Source organism: Chlamydotis macqueenii, chromosome Z (assembly GCF_036417535.1).
Source record: "Chlamydotis macqueenii isolate bChlMac1 chromosome Z, bChlMac1.mat, whole genome shotgun sequence".
NCBI lineage: Eukaryota > Metazoa > Chordata > Aves > Otidiformes > Otididae > Chlamydotis > Chlamydotis macqueenii.
In genome coordinates, this window is record NC_141593.1 from 51,868,333 (window position 1) to 51,889,529 (window position 21,197).

Consider the following 21,197-nt stretch of genomic DNA (forward strand, 5'->3'; position numbering starts at 1 on the left):
AGGCCTCCAACAGGCCTGGCTCTTGTTTGAGCTGCAGTTTATCAGGGGCACAGGCCAGCGCAGGGGCACGGTCCTGGTCATTACACTCAGTCCTACACCAAACCGACGTCAGCCTAAGCATGCAAAGTGAGTGGGAATGGGGAAGTGATCTTTGTTCGTCTTCTACGTGTAGGAAGCTGAAAGGCAGGGAACTTCTGGCACTAATTCAGCAAGGTGCTTAAACCTGTATTTAATTTTTAGGCTCTGAAATGCGTGGGTGGGAGCTGGCTCCATGAAGTCAAAGGCAAAACTCAAATGAAGTAGGATTTTTACCTTCTCTGACTATGAAAGTGTTTTTGGGAGGGAAATAGCTTGCCTCAGGTTACGCTGGGAGTCTGTGGCAGAGCTGGGAATCAATGCCAGGTCTCCAGCATCCCAAACTAGTTCCTTAACCTGTTTTTCACTTACTGCACACTTCCTCCCAAAACATCATTGGACTTACGTAGATACATCAGATATCTCTGAATGACTACAATCTCGTCAGTTCTTTTGGCCAGCTTTGGAGGGTAAGATGAAAAATACAGCTTTTATTTCATCCTCTGAGTGATGTCTAAATGAGATACAAACAAACCTGAATGCATAACACACATGGAGGATTGTGTTATGTGGTGTACATCACTGCAGAATCTCTGTTTCTATGTGTCAGTGAAGTGTACAGCTAAAAGCCAAGAATGATGGCTTGTCCAAGTATCCTATTGCTGTTTTGAGCTTCTTTCCCAGGTTTCTAAAGCTGGAAAGCACGGCTGTGCTGGGACTGCTCAAGAGATTTCCTCCAGCACCAGCTGCACCATGCGGCCAGCTCCATACATTGATTTATTTACTCAGATTGATTCTGACCTAAAACAATGCTGCGAGCATAAACTCCTGACAAAGCTTCCCGCTCTCGAATAAACAGGCTGCGATCAGCTGGCACTGACTGCACCTGCCTCGGCAAAGGGAAAGGCGTGGATCTTCATAAAATGGTTTGGCACGGCCACAGGAGTTCATGTCTGGCCATGGGGCTGCTGGCCATGCTCGGGGAGGACAGGAGAGCTCGCGCCACCATGAAAACCCAGGCCGGCTCATCTCACTGGCAGCTGCGGCTGGACAAACCGCTTGAACCCACCCCGCGCACACCTTGCTGGGGACCGACCCCAGAGACAGCAGGGCTGTGGCACCCAGGGCTGGACCCATCACTTCGCTGCCAGTGCTTGGGCACTGACAGCAAGGGCCGGCACAGATCAGTGGCTCCCAAACTGCTCATGGCTCCCCAAGGTCAGCCTCAGACCCAGTGCTGGTTTTCAGGTGTTGCCTGTTGTTGTCCTCTGGCGTCTCCTGGATTATTATAATTATAATTATTATTACTATTATTATTATTATGGCAGTGAGGAAGCACGGAGACGGCAGTCCCTCCTCACGGTGGCACTAGCAAACAATTAATCACTGCTCAACAAGCCCAGATGCTCCGGCTGCTGCTCTCTGTGCCTACCTGGTATGGTCTCTGACAGACCCTCCTTGGCACTCTGGCTGTACTACCTTCCTCTGGCAGCAGCAAGAGACTTTTAGGGTGAAGTTTACACCTACTCTAAAATCCTCATACTCTTCTGGAGTATCTCAGTATTTCTAAGCTAGACAGATGGGAATGCTGCTTGAGCTCTTAATGCTAGCTAAAAGGCTTTCATCCAGCCTCCAAGTACCAGAAAGTGGTACCTCATATAAATGCCTTCTTTCATGTATTTCAGCAGTACTTCATATTGTTTGCCTTATATAAAACACTAGCATTAAAAGGAAAGAAAAGAAAAACCAACAACATATGACCCAACAACTCAGACATCTGGAAACATGATTATTCTCAGCATTCAATTAGTATTGTGGTTATTCACTCCTGGAAAATCAGCATACGGTTTTTCCCACCTAGGAGAAAGGCAATAACTCTTTGTTGTTTGTTGCTGGATCTTCAGACAAGCCAAATTCTGCTCACGTGGCCTTTAGAAACCAGGGACAGCTGTGTCTCTGGTTCAGCCAGGTAACGAAGCATGTAAGCTAAGGGGTAACGAACAAACCGTGGGTTATGTATGTGCCTGCCAAGAGCGGAGTACAAGAAGGAACAAAACACAGCCAGAAGTTTTCACAAGTGACTAATGGTGTTGAATGTCCTGGAGACTGGGGATGCTATGCAGTATGTGCAGTTATGAGGGAGACGGATTACTCTGCCCTTGAGGATTCAGGGCTTTTTACGAGATGATCTTCAAGCATCAAAGCAGTGTAGCTATCGTTTCTTGCCGATGGGAGAAGAAAATCACTCTCAAAAAGGAAAAGGCTGGATTTATTCATTCCAACAGAAATGTGTAACGTGTTCATGTTGTCTGCAGTTAGCGTTGCCGTGGGACTTAGACCACCACACATCCTCCAGATTCCTACTTAAGAAGTATACCAGGGACTGGTCACCTGTCAGCCCTGGCACACCCTGGGTGGCCCTAGGGGAGCATCTGCAGGACTGTTGCCTTAGCTGGTGCACAGCCTGCTCAGATCTCTTTGTGTATTTATACAAAAGCAGAATTTCCCTCACCTGATGCTGTGGAAGGCACCTGTGCTGGCCTGTGCCCTGTCAAATTCAGGCTCCCAGAGCGGACTAGTGTGACTGGCAGCCCTTTGTTCCAACTTCCAGTACAAATCTGGGCTTCACCCATTGCCAGCTTGTCCTCACAGTCCTTCAGATCAGCTCTGCAGACACCCACGATCATCGTACCAGACCCCAGAAGGATATTTCACTCTACTCTATTATACTTTACAGAGGAGAAGAATAGTTACCTTCCTTTAGATGACAGGACCCGAGTCACACACAGAGGGGATGTGACCAGCCCCAGCTCATGCTGCTGGCTCCTCAGAAAGCTCCAGCCTCTCCCCAGTGCTTGCTGCTTCTCCTCCTGCAAACCCTCGGCTGAAGGGATGTGCTGGCCTTTCCAGGAGCCCTGTCCACACAAACAGAATAAAAACAGGAAGCTATCCTCTTGAGAAGAGTCTCATGGGAACTCTGCACTTCCCCCTTTAGGGTTAGTGTGCATGTGTTAGTGCCCTTTCTGCCTACTGCGAGTTATGCAGGTGGTGCCTGGATGAGAGAGGAAGGCAGAAGCATGCCTCAGGGTCCCCAGTTAGGTGTCAAATCCAACCATCCCGCTTCCCTCCTGCTACCCTGCCAGCCATGCACCCAGCTGCAAGTCAGCTGCCACGGCCCTGCACACCAGGGTAGTGGATGTGTGAGCCTACAGCCTTTAGAAGATGGTATATTTCCTCATTCACGTGCACATGGAAAGATACAGCATTGCAAAAGCAGTGTTTAATTGCAGGGCACAAATCCCTTCCAAAAGCTGAGCTTAACTTTTTTTTTTTTTTCTCTGCCAAGAACATATGTATTTTGTATAGATTTAATTACATGATACAAGAAAGGAAAGAAGATTTACCCAGACACTATGGTGATGAGTGCCATAGAAATGCCTATAAATAAATAAAAACACAGAGCAAAACCAGACATCTGCAACACAGTGTGGAAAAAAAAAAAAACAAAACCCAAATGCAAACCAAAAAAAAACCAAAAAACAAAAAACCCAAAAAAACCTGCTTGGAGTTTTCTCCACAGTCCTTCATTTTAAAGTAGGAAAGCTCATCACCACCTCTTTCTGACCTAGGATCCAATGCTCTTTTGGACTCACTCCTTCTGTCACCCTCAAGAATCACAAGGTGAGTTTATTTGCATTCCCCGGTCTCCTTCCTGCTGCTGCTGTGAATCCTCATCACCTGAGAACTTGTTTGTGCACAGTAAATAATGAGGATTCAGAGTGCTGGGAACCTCCTGAACTTTTATGTCATTTGAATTTGGAGAAAAAATTGAGCTTTCACACACATCCCAAGTTGAAAATCCTGTCCATGTCATAAATTTTCTTCATTGCAACAAGGGAAATTAGATGAAGCCCTGCAGGGGCTTGAATGGTGATGTGTGGCTTGCTTTTTTCATTGCATCCAATAGCCATGGAAAGCACCTGCCAAGCTGCTGAGTGAGGCCCCCTTGCCACTTAATTTCTGATCCCTCTTGTCATGTTTTTGAGCCTTTCACCTCAGTTCCTCTGTCCAGCAATGTGTTTTGTCATTTCACGTAAGCCATGGGACTCCGAGGGCTGGATCTTCACAAGCAGCACGCAGCCATGAAGGGAGAGCTCCATCTCCCAAACTGTTAGCTTGGCTCCACAGCACAATTGCAAATTCCCTTGCACTGAACTGGTAAGGCTAAATGCTGTCATTGCAAAGCATGGGGTGAGGTGGAGGAGAAAGAGAGGAAGAATGGAAAGAAAGAATAAAGAAAGAGAAAGAAAGAAAGGGAAAGGGAGGAAAGAAACAGAAAAAGATAAAAGAAAGAAGGAAAGAAGGAAAGAAAGAAAGAAAGAAAAGAGAAGAGAGCTGGAACAACAGCAGACTTAGCGTACTTCAAAGAATTATCATCTGCTTCAGCTCAAAACAGCTCTGGTTTTGATTCATTTATATACAAAGGGGGAGGAAATCAGAACAGCTGTCGCTCTATTATTCACTGTAGCATTGCTGATCCATTTCGTCTGTCTGCAAACTTTCCTCCTACCAGCCTCTCACCTCTTTTCACATCCCTCTCTCAGGAGCCACACAGACAGCAGCGGAGTGCGTCCAGCACCCGACATGCCTCCCGCCACACGCATCCTGCCGGGTGTTCACTCTTACTCCTGCCTAGGAAAAGAGATACTGGCACCGGTGCAGCGTAACTGCCTTTGTCCTGGGAGGTTTGTCTTTCTGCTGTCACCTTGCTCCCAGTAGCCAGCCAGTGGAAAGCAGCAGGCAGTGGAAGACTGAAAAATTTGCTGAGTGAATTCCTTGGGCAGGAGGAAATTCATATATCAAGTTTTATACACAATGTACATCTGCAGGGGAAGAGATTTCTTTCCTGTCTTCTGCTGCTGTGCTCCCCAGTGGGATGCATTCACGGACAGTCAGTATTTATTTAAATGACTAACTTGGGCAGAGTTATTAAATGTAAACTCTGGCGCCTTATGTTTAGCACAAAATAAAATGCTGGGAGAAGCTACTCAGAGAAACCCTCTGACTTTACCTAGTGGTTTGGGCAATACTTAAATCATTCCTGTGCTCTGTGTTCTCCCACACCTCCCCTCCCCCTGCCTCCCTTCCCCGCTCCTTTGCCTCATTCACATAGGGCTTCCAGTTTTGGACCCTGAAGATTCAGATCTTAAACTTTTTCAAAGTGCTACCTATTTTTATAATGCTTTGGATTTGCCTATGTGGTTCATTTGTGTAGCCCCAAATCAGCATAAACCCTAACCTCATCTCACCAAGGGGATTTACCTGTAACCATCCAACTTTGGTTTGCTAATGAAGTAGTCAGATTCCCAGACAGCTAAGATACACCTTGATTGCTTCTTAGAAAGCGAACTCTCTCACCTGGAATGAATTTCAGTACCCAGTACAAAAGGACACTTTTTTTTTTGACAGTTGCTCTTCAAAACCTGGGACACAACAACACAGAAAGGTGTGCAGAAAAGGGGTTTTGGAAGTGTATTCAGAAAGAGAAAGCTGGAGTTAATTTTGGAAAGGTTAGATTTGGACCAGTAAACGCTGCTGTGGTCAGTTTCCCTTTCTGTGCAACAATAAACATAACAATAGCAAATATGCAAACCCAATAATTATTAACAACGCCTTAGTAATAAGTGTGTACAAATAAATAATGAGTAATTCCAATCCATATGGGTATTTGGGTATACAAGGCAGAAAACATTTTAACCAACAGTGTTACATCTTGCTAACATTCCTGAATCCAAAGAAAATTCTGAAAAGTAGAGGCGTTTTGTGTTTTGAGTAAAATGTGAAGAAACACCCATCCTTAAACAAAGAACGCTGACAGGTGAAGGCTTCTCAGATGCTCCAGTGATTAAAAAAAAAAAGTAAGACAAAACATCTTTTAAATATTGACTGAAATAACGTATTATGATATATTCTCCTGGCATTCTTCCAGTGTACAGTAGATGAGATGAACTCATCCATATGTAAAAATGCACATATGTAAAAAGCTCATACTTACATTCTCTTCCCAAAGTCATTAAAAAATACAACCGAAGTTGAATCTTTCCAGTCTTTGGCAGTGAACAACAAAATTGAGGCTGATTTAGAGCAGAAGGTTAGATCCTTCCCTTCTCTGCAGTGTGTAGGAAAGAGGAAATGGCAGGAATCTGGAATGCAGCAGCCTCAGAAACTACAGAAATACTTTCTTCTCCTCTCCCCCAACCTCTATTTTTAGGCTAGTTCGTAATTAACCGTGGAACTCCTTGCCACAAGGTCTCTCTGAAGCCAGAAGCTCGGGAAGGCACCAAAGAGGATCAAATATTTATTGAGTTACTGGAATCTGTAGAGCTACAGCATAAAACAAACACAGGCTGGAGAGATATCTTTGCTCCTCAAGCTTCCGAGATTGAACAAACCTGTAATCATCAGCGCTTGGAAGGGAGTTTTCCAGGGAGAGCGAGGTGGGATCACCCCAGAGATGCCCATCACAGGGCTACTTGTGCCTTTCAGTGATGTTTATGGCCAGTGGCTGTGGCAGGATACTGGTTGGACTACACTGGCCACCGGTCTGCCCTGTGTTCCTCTGCTCCTCCACAGCAGAGGTAAAGGAAACCCAGTTGCCCCAGCCATAACAAGCCTTGCCAGTAAGTTTTACATTGTGAATATGGGAACTTTGTCAAAGCAAATGCTGGTCAGAAAGTGTTTACAGATGGTAGTCAAACATCTTGTACAGGTGACAGCAGCATTTTAATATTCTCTAAGGCTGAAGAGAGCACAAACACTTACTGGGGAGGCAGGAAGGCTGAAAGCAGAGAAATATTTTCCTTTCCATTGGAAAGCGTTTTGATATTTTGAAATACAAATAATAATCTCCTGCACAGCCAACAAATTCAGCCATCCCTTGTCAGGCAGGGGAGCTTGTTGCTGAAACACTGTGATGCAGGAACTGAGAAAGGACAGCCAAACCTAGTACATCCCAGTGCAAAGACAAACACATCCCTTTGGGTAGCCTCCCCGAGTAACCAACAGCATTATTGACTCAGTATGTCTGGAGCTGAAACAGAGGATAAAACCTTGTCCAGAGCTTAGAAAGTAAATTCCAACACACTTCAGTAATCATCGTCAATGTTGCACCTAGTAGTTTATCAACATATTAATGTACAATATTCATTTTTATCAGAAAAGAGGAACATAACAACGGTGGACGCTAAGTCCCCAGGAGATCCCGCATGCTAGAAGACTCCAGCTAAGATCTGGACACCAAACGGCGCTGATGCCGTGGCAGCCTGCCGGGGGCCCGATGTGCAAATCAAACTTATGCAGGAACCTTGAGAAACAGTTTTGCGTATGTGTGAGCAAAGCCCTCTCCGCAGTATTTCTACAAGCCAGGAAGCACACGGTGGACTTGGGGAGGCCAGTGGCAAAAGCCCGGGGAGGCAACTTTTTCCACATGGCAACTGCAGGCCCACTTGCCCAGGCCAGCAAAAGCAGAGAGCCTTCCCATGCCTTTCTAGGGGTGGGAGGACAAAGCAAACCTGACACTCTGCTCCTGCCAGCCACGAAGGCATTGACACTAGGATGTGCACAAACAGACACTGAACACCATCGAGGAGGCTCCCAGTAAATACACCCCTGTGTGCTGGTGGTGCAACGTTGCCCATCAGACCATTTCTAACTGCTGTGGCAGAGGGTGAAGTAATTCTGAATAACTGTGGGATATTTGTTTCTAAAATTAAGGGTCTTCAGCCAACCAGTACAGGGAAGCTGTATCATTTTGCTGAATAAAGCCTGAAAGTTTAATAGCAGAGAACTTGAATGGCAAGATTTCAGCAAGCCTTAGCTTGTGCTTGATAAACAAGCGCACTGTACCCAAAGCAAAACCATGCAAAACTGTTCAAAGCTGCAGAAAGATGGCTGTGGGGATAGCAGCACATGATTACCCTTTTGCTCACCCAAGCTTCAGAGCGGAAGGAGCTTGGTGTGTTTCCTAAAACTTCTTGTTAATAAGTATGTCACAAGGCTGACCCTGCACTGACCAGGTCCATGTGAAAATCACCATCTCAGTTACAAAAGAAGTCATGGCTCCAAGAGTCCAGAAAGCATCAGCGAAGGGAAAAGGTCCAACTGCCTAACACCTCTTGTGAGCAGCTAGTAAGACCACTTGTCTTCTGTAAAACTCTGGGCACACATGCTCTAAGTATAGAACATTAATAAAGCACAAGCCCCTTCATCCCCTCCTGTCTTTCACACCATTAAGGTTCTAGCCTTGAGGGCCCACGGGTAAGCATTCAGAGGTGAAAAGGAGACCAACAAATACCTATATGCAGCCAGGCTGGAGAACAAGGCTGTGGATACACCACCACCACCACCACCCACTTCCATCCCACAGAGACTACTTGGTGGCAATGCCCTCAGCAGTAACAAAAATGTTCCCCAGTAAGTCACTGCAGCAGTGATGGGCAGATGAAATGTGAGTCATCCAGGTGTACGGCAGACAGGGGAATGTGGGTGTGTTACCTTGTGGCTCCAAGCCAATGTGACCTCAATTAAATTCTGGTGAATGATGGGCCTTCCCCTCTTCTATGCACATACTCATCTCCTTGGTCTCCAAAGATATACCCATTGAGTCTACACACTGCTATCTAATCTGGGGACCTCTCCTGGCAAGTACGACTCAACATGCAGCAGTGGCAGTGGTGGTGTTCCTCTTCCTCTCTTTGTGAGTTTTTCTCACCATATCTTGGGTTTACTTCCTCCAACTGGCATTCCTACCACATCCAGATCCTTGCCAGAGCCTAACACTGCAACTACCAGTCTGTCTGTCCACATTGGCAACCTGTTCCTATTCTGCTGCCTTAGAGCGTACAACCCAGTCGCACTCAGGAAGGAGGAAAGCCCAGGGAGGAATACAGTTTGCAACTGGGTTAATTTGGAAATTCTTTCACTCAAATGCCGTTAAAGTGTTTGCCAGGAACTCCAGTGGAAGCAGGCTAGCTCTAACAACCAGCACACTCCTATAGGAAACCTGTGTAAACTAATACGTTTGAACCGTTAGCACTCGGGGTGATTAACTGCAAGAGTCTCTGATCTCCCCTTATTAAAGAGAAGGAGAATGAAATTCACTGATTCATATCAGCTTAATATAAATCCTTGTGAGATCTGCAGTTGACTGCAGCAGTGGCAGGATCCAGTAACCTCCATGGGGGAAGAGCAACTCTCTTGCAAGTACGCCTTCATGTGACAGGGGAAAGCTGAAGGCGTTCGTACTGGCTTACAAGCAATGACCAAGTCTGAAGTGTGCAAACTTCCAGCCTGTGGTGTGCAGCAGACAAGTGCACGGAACCACTGCAGCTCTAAGATTTTTATTCCGATGCCACTTTTGAATACTTGGCACTTGGCAGGCAGACATGTGCCATCTTGTTTTAAACAGCTCCATCTTCACAAGCCAAGTGTGCTTGAGAGATATTTGGGCTAGAGGTGAGCAAGATTAAGGATGGCTGTAGTTTAACTGCAGAGATCATTCTCTGCCACCAGAGCTTTTCCATTCAGTGGCTACAATAGTGCTGTAGGGCAGCTCTGGAGCTGCTCACCCCATGTCAGAGAGGCCACCCCTAGTAACCTCAAACCCTGTTTTTAGATGCCTCAGCCTGAGCAAAGCAGCAGATGAACATAGCTTTAGTAACGCTAAACAAATCTCATTTTTCAAGACAGTCTTACAAGATTGCTTGGTGTTTTACATATGTTTTACGAGATACGCTTTTTGATACATGTGTTGTTTCACTGCATCAGTGTACAATCTTGCACCCAAGTGCAAGACGCAGTACACGCTAGACGCAGTGAAACAGGTAGCGAACACAATGTGCTGTTTCCACCTTTTTCCACTTGTCAGAGCACAACTGGTGCAACCGCTTATTTCAGTATTTCCCGGCCCCCATCCCGAGACCTCCTTAAGAATAAGGACTGCCTCTCATGGGCTGCACGCTGTAGGGCAAAAATCTAGTGTTGGCTCCTGTCCCAAAAGCAAAGGAATAGCATTTTGGAAATGGTTAAAGGAACAGCAGCATTTCTTTTTAAACTGCAAGCTACAATCATGCTCATTTAGGTTGGGAAAGAAAGTAATGTGTGAGGACAGCTCAGTTAGGATCCAGAAAAAAAAAAAAAGGGGAAAAAACAAAAAAAAGAACAAGTGGGAGATGAGAACAAAGCCCTGTTTCAAGAATGCCATTGTTCATGCAACTATAAACCTTAGGTCTATAAAACCATCAAGCAGAAACTGAAGTTGGCTGAAGCAGATAATGCATTACTAAATTACTAAATGCTAGAGCATCTTACACATCTGCATAATGACAGAACACTTCAAAAGCAATAGAAACAAGTTTCTCAGATGAAATCTTCATATTTCAGTACTCACAGATGTGTTAGGACGTAGATCTTGCACAAATGTAAAAGGTTCTGAATGGCAGCCGTACAGAGCTGATCCTACAGCTCCCCAGGCGTGCTCCAGTGTTACCGAGACAGGACAACATACTTCAGACACACAATACGTGCCGGTTGCAACATCGACCTTGGATCTCTCATCCAGAATCCACAGGCAGAGCAACAGAGGAGGTAAAAAAGACTGGTTTAATTGTAAAAAGTTTTCACATAAAAAAAGAGCTTCAGATAAAGGATGACTCATAACTTTAATTTAGCTTTAAATACTTTCTATTTGCAAACCAAACAAGACATTCCCTGCTCCCTGTGTTACCTATAAACCAAACCAACAAAGATAGCTTTCAGTTGAACAAAGCATACCTAGGAGATAAGGAGTGAGAAATATTTTCTACATCACTATGTTACTTACACGGACTTATAAAGAAATGGCACCAGTCACCACACAAAGAACACATCAAAATGTGAAATTTTGTAGAATTCCAAAGGCATATTTGGGAACAAAAAGTTGATACTGCCGCTCTTGTGTTAACTACTGCAAAAATATGAAAGGCTCGTGCCTGTAACTTGTTTTCCATGCTCAGTTTTATTGAATTTTACATACATCCAAATTCCTAGCTGACTGACATTGTAAACCAGTGGAAGAGGAATTTTCCTCTCTTTACAAAGAGTAGTGAGAAAAACAGGTCCTATTCATCAAGCATTCATGTTGAAATCTTATTGCTACATATTTGTAAAGAAACTAGAGCAATGAGGTCCCTAAGGACAACAACAAAAAAAATGGTAACGACCCGAGGCACACAGCAGGCTCACAGCATTTAACTACAGCAGAGTGAGAGCAACTGAAGGTACGCTGGGGACTGTACAGCAACACATCTCGAACGTACAGCTACATGGTTTTTCGTAGACCCTGCATGGTCAGCCTTCCCAAGCTCTGTGTGCATACCAGGATCCCTACAGGAATTTTGGCTCTTCAGATACTGCTGAACTACTGGGCAGAGCAGGCTTCAAAAGAAACTCCAGGTAGTTTACTGTTAAAAGGTGTTTCATGCACACACTCTTATTCCTTGAGTCAAGTTTATCCTTTGTGACTTTACTCAGCTGACTTTCCTTCATTCACATGAAAGTGGTTATATCAGCTTATCTGAGAAGCCCAAGACAGCGAAGCTAGAAATTTTTCATGCCAGAAAGACCACTACAGAAACATTTCTAGAATTTGTTGTCTTTTACTATGCAAAGCCTAGTGTTCCCAAGAGATGCATTTCCTCTAACAATTCAAACTGAGTTACCTTAAAAACGGTACAAATTACAGTTTCATCATGCAGGTGAGGTAAGTGGCAACTCAGTATTGAGAGCACAAATTTCCAGTACACCTTTTTGCCCTAAAAAGACATGTTACATCAGCACCAAATTTATACAATCCTGTCTTTCAGAGTCTTGAGACTACAAGCCTTGACCACCAGTAACTCTTGCCTTGGGAAACTCAGCCACTAACAAACACTTAATAAACTTTCTTTGGACATATCCATGCACAGAAGAAAGTTACAGAAACCGTTCAGATAAAATATTATAGGTTTATTTAAAACTTATTTTCCAGTTGAATATGCAAAATACAAATTCCAGCAAAATGTTCATTTTTACTTTGTAGTTTACAAATATACAAAATAGAAGTTTGCTTAAATTTATATTACATATTTATTATGTAAAGAACTATATAGAAAACATTTGTTCTGCTTAAGGCATATTTGGGAATAAACCATTGTACAAACTATTGCACATCGAAACCACAGTGCATTACAGACTGTCTGCATAAAGTTATTTTCCTTAAAAAAAGATAAACCAGGTTTATTTACCTGATTTAGGTCATAATCAGCGATCGGAAGACAAAAATATTTCCTTGTCAGATATGCAGCAGTTTGAGAACTTTGGCTTCCTGGTTTTGGTACCTCTAGAACCAACAGTCACTAAGCACCATGAAATAGGCTTTTAAAATATAATTCTGTACCTGAATTTTTCCTTCTCTTTTAACATTGTAATGGCTTTTAGAAGGAAAAAAAAAGGAAAGTACAAGATGACATTTACATCTAATATTGCATTGAAAGAAAGTCAAGGGAATGTCATTTCCCCATGTAATATCCCCACCCTCCGAACTACATACAGTCTGTTTAACCCTGATATCCGTGACTTCCAGTCACTCCTTGGCATTTTGTAGTCCGGAAATAATTCAAGTCGGATTTACAAATGGAATGATAGAAGATCCAGTCATTGACCCCAATGTGTTTGGTTCTCTTTTCTTTTAGATGAACATATATTAAAAGAAAGTTGCAATGCCTGTACGCAATTATCCCTCTTTTCCACTCTTTGGAAGACTTCACCATGCTTGGTTATCTGTAGTGCTTAAACTGTGCTCTCCCCATCTTGTGGAAGACAGTCCTTGTGCTGTAAATACTGAATTTCTACAGCAGTTGGGGAAAGATCCACTGCTTCCAATCAAAAGTGCCTCTTCATGTGTAAGGCGAGGTGGTCTGACCTGGAAAACGCTCTGTCACACCGCTGGCACTGGAAAGGGCGGTGGCCTGTGTGTTTTCTGTAGTGACGAGTCAGTTCATCTGATCGGGCAAACTTCCATCCGCAGCCTTCCCAGTCACAGTGATAAGGTTTCTCACCTTTACAAAAACCCAGAAAATAAAACATGCCAGTTAAGGGTTTGTTGGGTTTTTTTTTTGCAGCTACCACTTTTAACACATTTCTTCCAAGAAGCACTAACACACCTCGTCCTGGGTAAAACAAAGGGCAGTGTAAAAGAAAATACAACAAACTTCTTGAAGCAGTTGCAAGTGAACTACAACGTCTAACACAGTAAGACTGTCTTTTCAACATGTACAGGTACTATAAAATGTTGGTATCACTGAAATCTTCACTCAAATGCTCATTTCTGCTGTTTGTCCTGCACAGAAGTCTTCAGAACACGCAAGTTCAGAAAATAGAGTGTATTTTTGCCAGCTAATGTTATACGATCAAATAGCAACCAAAAATAGCTCAGTAGCCCATAAAGCATTTAGGTAATTGTAGGTCTCAAGAATTAAAAAAAAACAGCTGGAAACTGCTTTCATTAGCTCAGCCTGATTAAGAACTCAATCTTTCTGTCTTCACTATAACAAAACCACCATCGATGGTAAGACCAGTTTCACTGACAATTACAAACTCCCTATCCTACACACAGTGAGATGGTGCTGACCGGCTCCGGGCAGACGAGAAGTACTGTTCACTTGACCGATTTTTTTTTCCCCCTCACTGCCATTAGCTGAAGATGCAGACTAATTACTGGGCTACCACTATCTCCCTTTCCCTTCTTTTCAAGAGAAAGTTTTGCATCAAGTTCACAATCAGGGATTTAAATTATGCAAATCCTCAGGTTATTTAATCACTGTTACAGAATGCCCACGCTGGCGAAACCACGCACAATGTACCTGCTTTCACAAGTTCAGTTACTGCAACACCACATTAAGCTGCAACGTTCAAGTTTGAACCCAGGCTCAGATACACACTTTGGCAGATTTTATCCAATTCTAGCAGTAGCCAATCAACCGTTACACTCTGCCTCTTTGGCGCTAGTGTGCAGGGGAAGACATGCTCCCACGCACAGGAGAGGCACTCTGTCAGTGCTGCCGACACAGCTGAAAGCCCCATTCGCAAGGGGCCCATCATGATTTCCTCAGAAAGGGAACAGCAGCTCACAGAGATGCACGATCTCTTGCACTAGAGCAAGCCAAGACAGATGGTTGCATGTGTGAAGCATTTAACCACAAGCAAAGAAAGAAGTATCTTAGAGAGAGGTCTGCTCCCTTCTCAGAAGTGGGCCAACACCATCTAGAGCAACAAATCCCAGCTGACTTCCAACTACCTGCTAATTAGCTAGCCACAGAGCAAGAGAGGAGCAACAAACTTTGCCTTGGCAAGAAACCCACCCGCTCCCACATCTGAATCATTCTGAACCACGGAGCAAAATACTGAGCCAATAAGCAAAGACTGCACAGGACTTCACGTAGCCACGGGGAGAGGAAAAAAAAGCCCGGAAACCCAGCACAAAAAGGTTACAACTTGCTAATTTTAGCCCTTCTCCTGTGCTCCCCCCTTTTCACTGTCCAAGGGGTTCATCCCACGCCCCTCAGGCTGAGGCATCTCACTGACCCCGCACTGGGACTAACCTGTGTGGGTTCTCAGATGTGCCTTAAGATGAGAGCTTTTGGTGTAGGTTTTGCCACAGCCTGCATAGTCACAGGTGTGTGTGGCTGTCCTTTTCCTAGGCCATGACCGGCGTCCTCTCTTGGGCTTTGTCTCCTCAGGTAGGCAGCTCCCTGGCGGCATCAGTTCTAGAGGCAGACAGGCAGCAGTAGTGAGCACCACTGTGGCCAGTGCCAAAGCAAGTGCCCCAGCGTGCCTGCAGCCCGAAGCACTCACCTTGATATTGCAGCGTGCCAGGGGGCAGCTGCTCAGGCAGGAAGGTGGGGTAACTGGGTGCCGGGGGGTAGCCCGGGGGCAGTGGCAGCGGTGGGTGGCTCAGCCCTGGGGCAACGGGGAGACAGTCTCTGCCGCTCAGCATTTCCTCTGGCCCTAGTGAAGGCGTAGTCCGGGCAGGCAGCGGGCGGCCCAGGGAGAAGTCAGGCTGGGGGGCTCCTCGGGGGCCGCTCCCGTGTGGCGGTGGTGGCGGGGCCAGGGTGCATGGTGGGGCAGCCTCCTGCTTGATTTTGGGGCACATCCGCGGCAGGGGGCTGTAGGGTGCCCCGGGGCCCTCGGTGCTGGGTGGCGGGGCGGCAGCCGGGGGTCCGGTCTTGGGGCTGAGCCCCGGGTGGTTGTACTCGCCCATGGCCTTCACCACGAACTTGCCCTGTAGGCTGCCCAAGGGGGGCAGGGCCGCCGGCGCCGGCAGGTACACCGGGTCCAGGTCGGGCCGCATCAGCTCAGCCACGAAGCCTCCCGAAGGGGACACGTCGGTGATGTCGGCCAAGTTGAAGGGGGTGGCGGGGCCAGTAGCGGGGGCCCCGTCGCGACTGCCGCCGCCGCCGTAGAGGAGGCCGGCGGGCTCGGGCCGGGGCAGCGGGTAAGCGAAGGGCCCGGCGGGGCAGGGGCTGGCAGCGGGGGCCGGGGCGGCGGCGGGGGCCACCACCACGGCGGCGGCGGCGGGCTCCTGGTGCATGAGGGAGTTGGAGAGGATGAAGTCGAAGTCCAGCAGCTCGTTGAACTCCTCAGCGTCGCGGCGGGGCCCCAGGGCGGCGGCGGCCTCCAGCTCCGACGGCTGCGCCTCCACGGGCCGCGTCGCCAGTGCCGGCGGCGGCCGCTTCAGCTGCGACAGCTCCTCCCGCCACCGCTGCGGGGAGACGGGCACGGCTTAGTCCCCGGCCTGCCGCCGCGTCGCGCCCACCCGTCCCGGCCCCCGCCGCCCCCGCCCCAGCCCTGCCGGTTTGCGACGCCGCGACGCCGATACTCACGTTGCCGGGGCCCGCGGGCCGCGCCGCTTTCTCGCGGCCCGCGGCGCCCGCCGCGAAGGTGGCGATGGAAGGGAGGAGCGTGCCGCTGAGCGCCATCTCGCACTCGCCGGGGGGCTGCCTGTGGGTGGGGAGAGCACAGCGGCGTCAGGCGGCGGCGGCGCGGGGCGAGGGAGGGACGGGCCGGGGGCCGCGTTGGGCACCCACCGCATCCGCGCCGGGGCGTCAGGCCGAGCCGCCGCTGCCGTCGTCCCAAGCGCCGCCGAGGAGGAGGAGGAGGAGGAGGAGGAGGAGGAGGGAGAGGCAGAGTGGCCGGGACGCGCCGTCCAGCTGCAGGGGTGGTGCCGCGGGAGCGCCCTTCCTCAGCGCTTTACCGGAGACGAAGGTGAGCGGGACGCGGGGCGCTAGCGACGCCGCGGGGAGGCGGCCGCCGCCCGGCAACGCGGCTCCAGCACCGGCAGGGCGGCGGCGCGAGGTGATTCCCAGGGAGCCGTGGCCATGGGGGACCCAGACGGGGCGCGCTGGTGCCAGTGGGGAGGGAGGGGCCGCGCCGGCCCGCGCTCTACCTTCGCCGCCGCGCCCCGCTCGGCACTGCCTGCCCCCCTGCTGCCGCCGCCCTTCTTATAACCTCACCTCGAGTTGGCCCCGCCCACCGTCGCCGGGGCGACGGCGAAAACAAACTGACACGTGGGGAAGGAGGGGGCGGTACGCGAACGCGCGGCGGGGAGGAGGGCGGGTAAAGACGGCGGGGCGGGGGGAGGAGGGGGGAGCTGACGCCTCGGCCCCGCCCCGCCCCGCCCGAGCGCCTATCGGTACTGCGCCTGACGCCAGCGCGCGGGGCGGGGGGTAGAAGGTCGGGGATCCCCGCGCGCCGCGCAGTCTCGCGCGCCTTCGGCAGAGGTGGGGGAGGGGCGGGGAGGGCGGCGCGACGCGGCAGGGTGCGGGGCCGGACCGGACCGGACCGCACCCTCCAGGGGACGGGGTGGATGGCGGGGGGAGTGGAGGAGGGAGCGATGCTGGAAATCTTCCGGGAAAAAAAAACATGGACAAATTGAAGAAAATTAGAAACTCAACCCCCGCACAAAGCAAAAGCCCGCAGGAACCTCGAAGGACGGAGCGGGCTCGCCTGCGGGAGCGGCGGCCCGGCTCCTCCAGAGGGCAACGGCGAGCCGGCGCCGCAACCCCGACCGCGGGCGGACCCGGCGGACCGCACACCGGCACCCCCGGCCCCGCCGGCCTCTCCGGTCCCCTCCCGGCGGGCGCGCGGCCGGCGGCTCGGTCTCCCCGCGGGAGGCAGCTCCCGGAGCGGCCGCCCCTCTGCCGCGCCGCCGGCCGCTCCGCAACGGGCCGGGACCGAGGGTTCGTGAAGTCCCTGCCCCGCCGCGGTTGGCAAACACCAGCCCGAGTAACTTCTGGTGACTAAATTAAACCCTAAAATAATAATAAAATGCCTGGCTTTATTTTAGCAAACTGGTTTAACCAGTCCTGTGTTACGAGTGTTAATTATTAATGACTTTGGTGCTAGAAAATTGTTGCTCTTCTTTTTTTTTTTTTTTTTTTTTCCCTTCCTGCGCACAGTCCGTGTCTTGGCAGAAGATGTGCAGGCAACCGGCGGGGCTGAAAGGCTTCGTGCGGAGAGACGGAGGCCGCTGGTGGTGAGATGCCTGCAGGATGCCCGGAGACCTCTTCTCCTGGAAGAGGAGGCGCCTTCCCCTGGCCGGCACACTCCAAATTTCAAGCTCAGACCCACTCGAGGCCAACGCCAAAATTAAAACTGCGCCCCTTATTTAGAAACCAGAGAACAAGAAGGCTTCAAAAGTATATAAGTAATCTGATCTCTTCAAAATAAACAGCAGAACTTCGCTGGTTCCGGAAAGAGAAGGCTTGAATAATGCAGGCTGAAATAATACAGGTTCCTTTCACAATCTTTCCTTAAAATAGATTTGGTTTCTGGGCAATTCAGACAGACACGTGTGAGGCGTGGATAAGTTCACGCTAAAAAGACACGGCCCACGTACTTCTGAGTCTGGATTCCGAATTGTGTAAATGTGTAAGAAAGTGGATGTTCGCAGGCATCGATAAATTCAGTTCCACCCGCTTTCGAACATCCCCTGTGAAGGCCAACACATTCTTTTTCACTAATTATGCACAAGGCAAAAGGTTTTTCTTTTCCTCCCTTAAATGAAAGGGAATGTGATTTAATGGTCTTGAGTGTGGAAATTTAAATGCATTAAATTTTCAGCTGCTCACAGCTGATGCTTTCCCAGCCCGCGTAACAACCTAAATGTTGTTTTCTTAAGACAGATTTGTTTTAATATGCCTTCTCTTGCCAGCCGACCGTTTCCCCAAGTCTCAGTTTTCTCCAGATTTCCCAATTTTCTCTAAAACTTTTCCTTCCACCAGCTCAGAACACAGCATGTTTCTGTCCTGTTCAAAGCTGCCTTTAGGGATTGCTTAATCCAGAAAGAAAATCACAGAGAATTCGTGTCCCTCTTGCCTTGGGACGTGCAATGACATTTTTCCAGGAATTTTCCAATCACCTGGAAGTACAAACCCGCTTTGGGAGCATGCTTTGTTACCTTTGCGACACATTTCTGAGGATCAGGGGCAATTCCAGGCAGTTTTCAAGCAGTAGCAAGCCCATACGTACGTGGGTGGCAGATTGACTTGAGATCGTAAATGTTGACGCTGAGAATGTGAGCAGTGCTTGCGGTCGAGTCTGTTGTCACCTGCTTTTTGAAAGCCTTACCTTGTTTTATTGACAGTTATTTTACTTTCCTGCATGAGCAAGGTCAGAAAGACCCAGCGATACATATCATCACCGTCCAAGAGCTGAGGTGCTACAGATCCGTGCTCTTGGTCTCTTGGTCCCTTGTAAGAAGCGGTGTTGCTGAGGTTGTTATCAGTGCTGATGCTGGCAGGGCTCAGGACCATCAGCTATTTTCTTCTGCTGGGCAGCCAGCATGGTTTCAGCCCCAGAGGAGAGGGGTCTGGGTGAAGGGGAGAGCCCTGATCACAGAATCATAGAATGATGTGGGTTGGAAGGGACCTTTAAAGGTCATCTAGTCCAACCCCCCTGCATGAAGGAGGGACATCTCCAACTAGATGAGGTTGCTCACAGCCCCATCCAGCCTGGCCTTGAATGTTGCCAGGGTTGGAGCATAAACAACCTCCCTGGGCAATCTGCCCCAGTGTTCCACCACCCTCATTGTAAAAAATTTCTTCCTTATATCTAATCTGAATTGATCTCCTTCTATTTTAAAACCATTACCCCTTCTCCAATCACAACAGGTGCTACTGAAGAGTTTCTCCCCATCTTCTGTAGGCCCCTTTCAGATACTGGAAGGCCGCTATAAGGTCTCCCTGGAGTCTTCTCCACGCTGAACAGCCCCAAATTTCTCAGCCTGTCCTCATAGGAGGGGTGCTCCACTCCTCTGATCATCTTTGTGGCCCTCCTCTGGACCCTCTCCAACTGGTTCATGTCCTTCCAGTGCTGGGGGCTCCAGAACTGGACACAGAACTCCAAGTGGGGTCTCACGAGGGAATCACCTCCCTCGACTTGCTGGCCACGCTTCTTTTGATGCAGCCCAGGATGCGCTTGGCTGATGATGACTTTCACTGTACTTACAGCACATCAACCCAGTGTTTCTTCCTTAAGCAGGGCTTAACCTCAGGGGTCCGATTCTCAACAAGAGTTGAGGTTGTTGATTCCCACTGAATTTCTCCCGGCGGGTAACTCCCTGTGAGATCCGGGCATCTGTTTCCAGAGGTGCTGATCCTCCTGTCGAGGACCTTTCACTCAGCCTCACTGGCCCCCGGCAGAGCCGGCTACCACCCTTGTGCAGTTTAGCACCACCCGGGATCTCTTGCATGCAGTGGCCTGTCTTTCAACTTCCAAGCCATCCAAGGGCTGTTGTGTTTCTCTAAGAGAAAAAAAAATACCTCAAATTGTTTATGTAAAAGAAAGAGCTTTATACATTTTTGTCAAGCTTAGGCATCCTTGCTTTAATGGCTTTGCCCCATCCATCATTGTTTTAATTCATTTGCCCCATTTTTGAATTCAGATGTTCCCCAAACTTTAACAATGACTTATATAAGTGGCCCCCACAGTGAGACTGGTGCAAACAAGAACTCCACAATAAGCATCCTTTTCAAAGTCCTGCATGTGATGTGGGGACACTCGCACACAGCGAAGAGGATGAATTCTTGTTTATTTGTTTATTTGTTTGTTTGTAATTTTTTTTTGCATGCATGGGGCTGATTCATTGTATTTTTTCCAGACCCAATGGAGGAGTCGCTGAAGAACAGAGGAAACTTGAAAAATGACCAGCTGCTAGCTAACCAGAGGATGGTCCCTGCTGATGGGTGATACATTTGGTATGTCCTGGAAGACACAAGGAGATGTATAGGTGAGAAATCCAAGTTGCTCTGTGGAGCTGGCTCTGGAGACGAAGCTGGGTGCTGGGATTACTATTCGTTCACCTTTCTGTGCCCTCCTTGGGGACTGGATTCTCTGATTATTATCTGTGTGAAATACTTAAGGCACTGCTGTCCAATAGCCTCTGGAAAGGAAAAGACACTTCAAACTTCTCTGTCTCCTTGGAAGAACCTCTTTTCTGCTGCAAGAAGGGTTTTTTATTCTTTGGCTATCTCCCAGCCCCCTTGATCACTGTGGAAAAACTACGTGGAAGAGATCTCCCATGTCCTCCTCATCTCAGGCTCTTCTTTTTCAGTCTTCCTCAATCATAGAATCATTAGGGTTGGAAGGGCCCTTTAAGGGTCATCTAATCCAACCCCTCGCCAAGGAGCAGGGACATCTCCAACTAGATGAGGTTGCTCAGAGCCTCATCCAGCCTGGCCTTGAATGCTGCCAGGGATGGGGCATCAACCACCATGGGCAACCTCTTCCAGTGTTCTACCACCCTCATTGTAAAAAATTTCTTCCTTATATCTAATCTGAATTGATCCCCTTCTATTTTAAAACCATTACCCCTTCTCCAGTCACAACAGGCGCTACTGAAGAGTTTCTCCCTGTCTTCTGTAGGCCCCCTTTAGGTACTGGAAGACCGCTCTAAGGTCTCCCCGGAGCCTCCTCTTCTCCAGGCTGAACAGCCCCAACTCTCTCAGCCTGTTTTCGTAGGAAAGGTGCTCCAGCCCTCAGATCATCTT

General features: G+C 48.4%; 1 protein-coding gene and 1 long non-coding RNA gene across 2 annotated transcripts; one reads left to right on the forward strand and one right to left on the reverse strand.

The window, feature by feature from the left end:
- Positions 1-12,096: 12,096 nt before the first annotated feature.
- KLF4 (KLF transcription factor 4) lies at positions 12,097-16,381 on the reverse strand. The gene is made up of 5 exons (XM_086771253.1): positions 16,236-16,381; positions 16,032-16,149; positions 15,004-15,910; positions 14,751-14,915; positions 12,097-13,208 (listed from the first exon to the last, which is right to left on the reverse strand). Exons 1-5 carry the CDS (start codon positions 16,238-16,240, stop codon positions 13,033-13,035), a joined length of 1,371 nt encoding a protein of 456 aa, XP_086627379.1. The 5' UTR covers positions 16,241-16,381; the 3' UTR covers positions 12,097-13,032.
- Positions 16,308-17,890, forward strand: LOC147596337 (uncharacterized). The gene is made up of 2 exons (XR_015261501.1): positions 16,308-16,413; positions 17,607-17,890. It is a non-coding gene; the product is annotated as an uncharacterized LOC147596337 (long non-coding RNA).
- Positions 17,891-21,197: the final 3,307 nt, after the last annotated feature.

What these genes read in the sequence shown, in the direction of transcription:
- KLF4 (XM_086771253.1), bottom strand. An exon ending in GGCCCGCGGGCCCCGGCAAC is followed by an intron (nt 15,911 to 16,031) that starts GTGAGTATCGGC and finishes GTCTCCCCGCAG; the next exon opens with CGGTGGCGGGAGGAGCTGTC. An exon ending in TGGCACGCTGCAATATCAAG is followed by an intron (nt 14,916 to 15,003) that starts GTGAGTGCTTCG and finishes GTCTGCCTCTAG; the next exon opens with AACTGATGCCGCCAGGGAGC.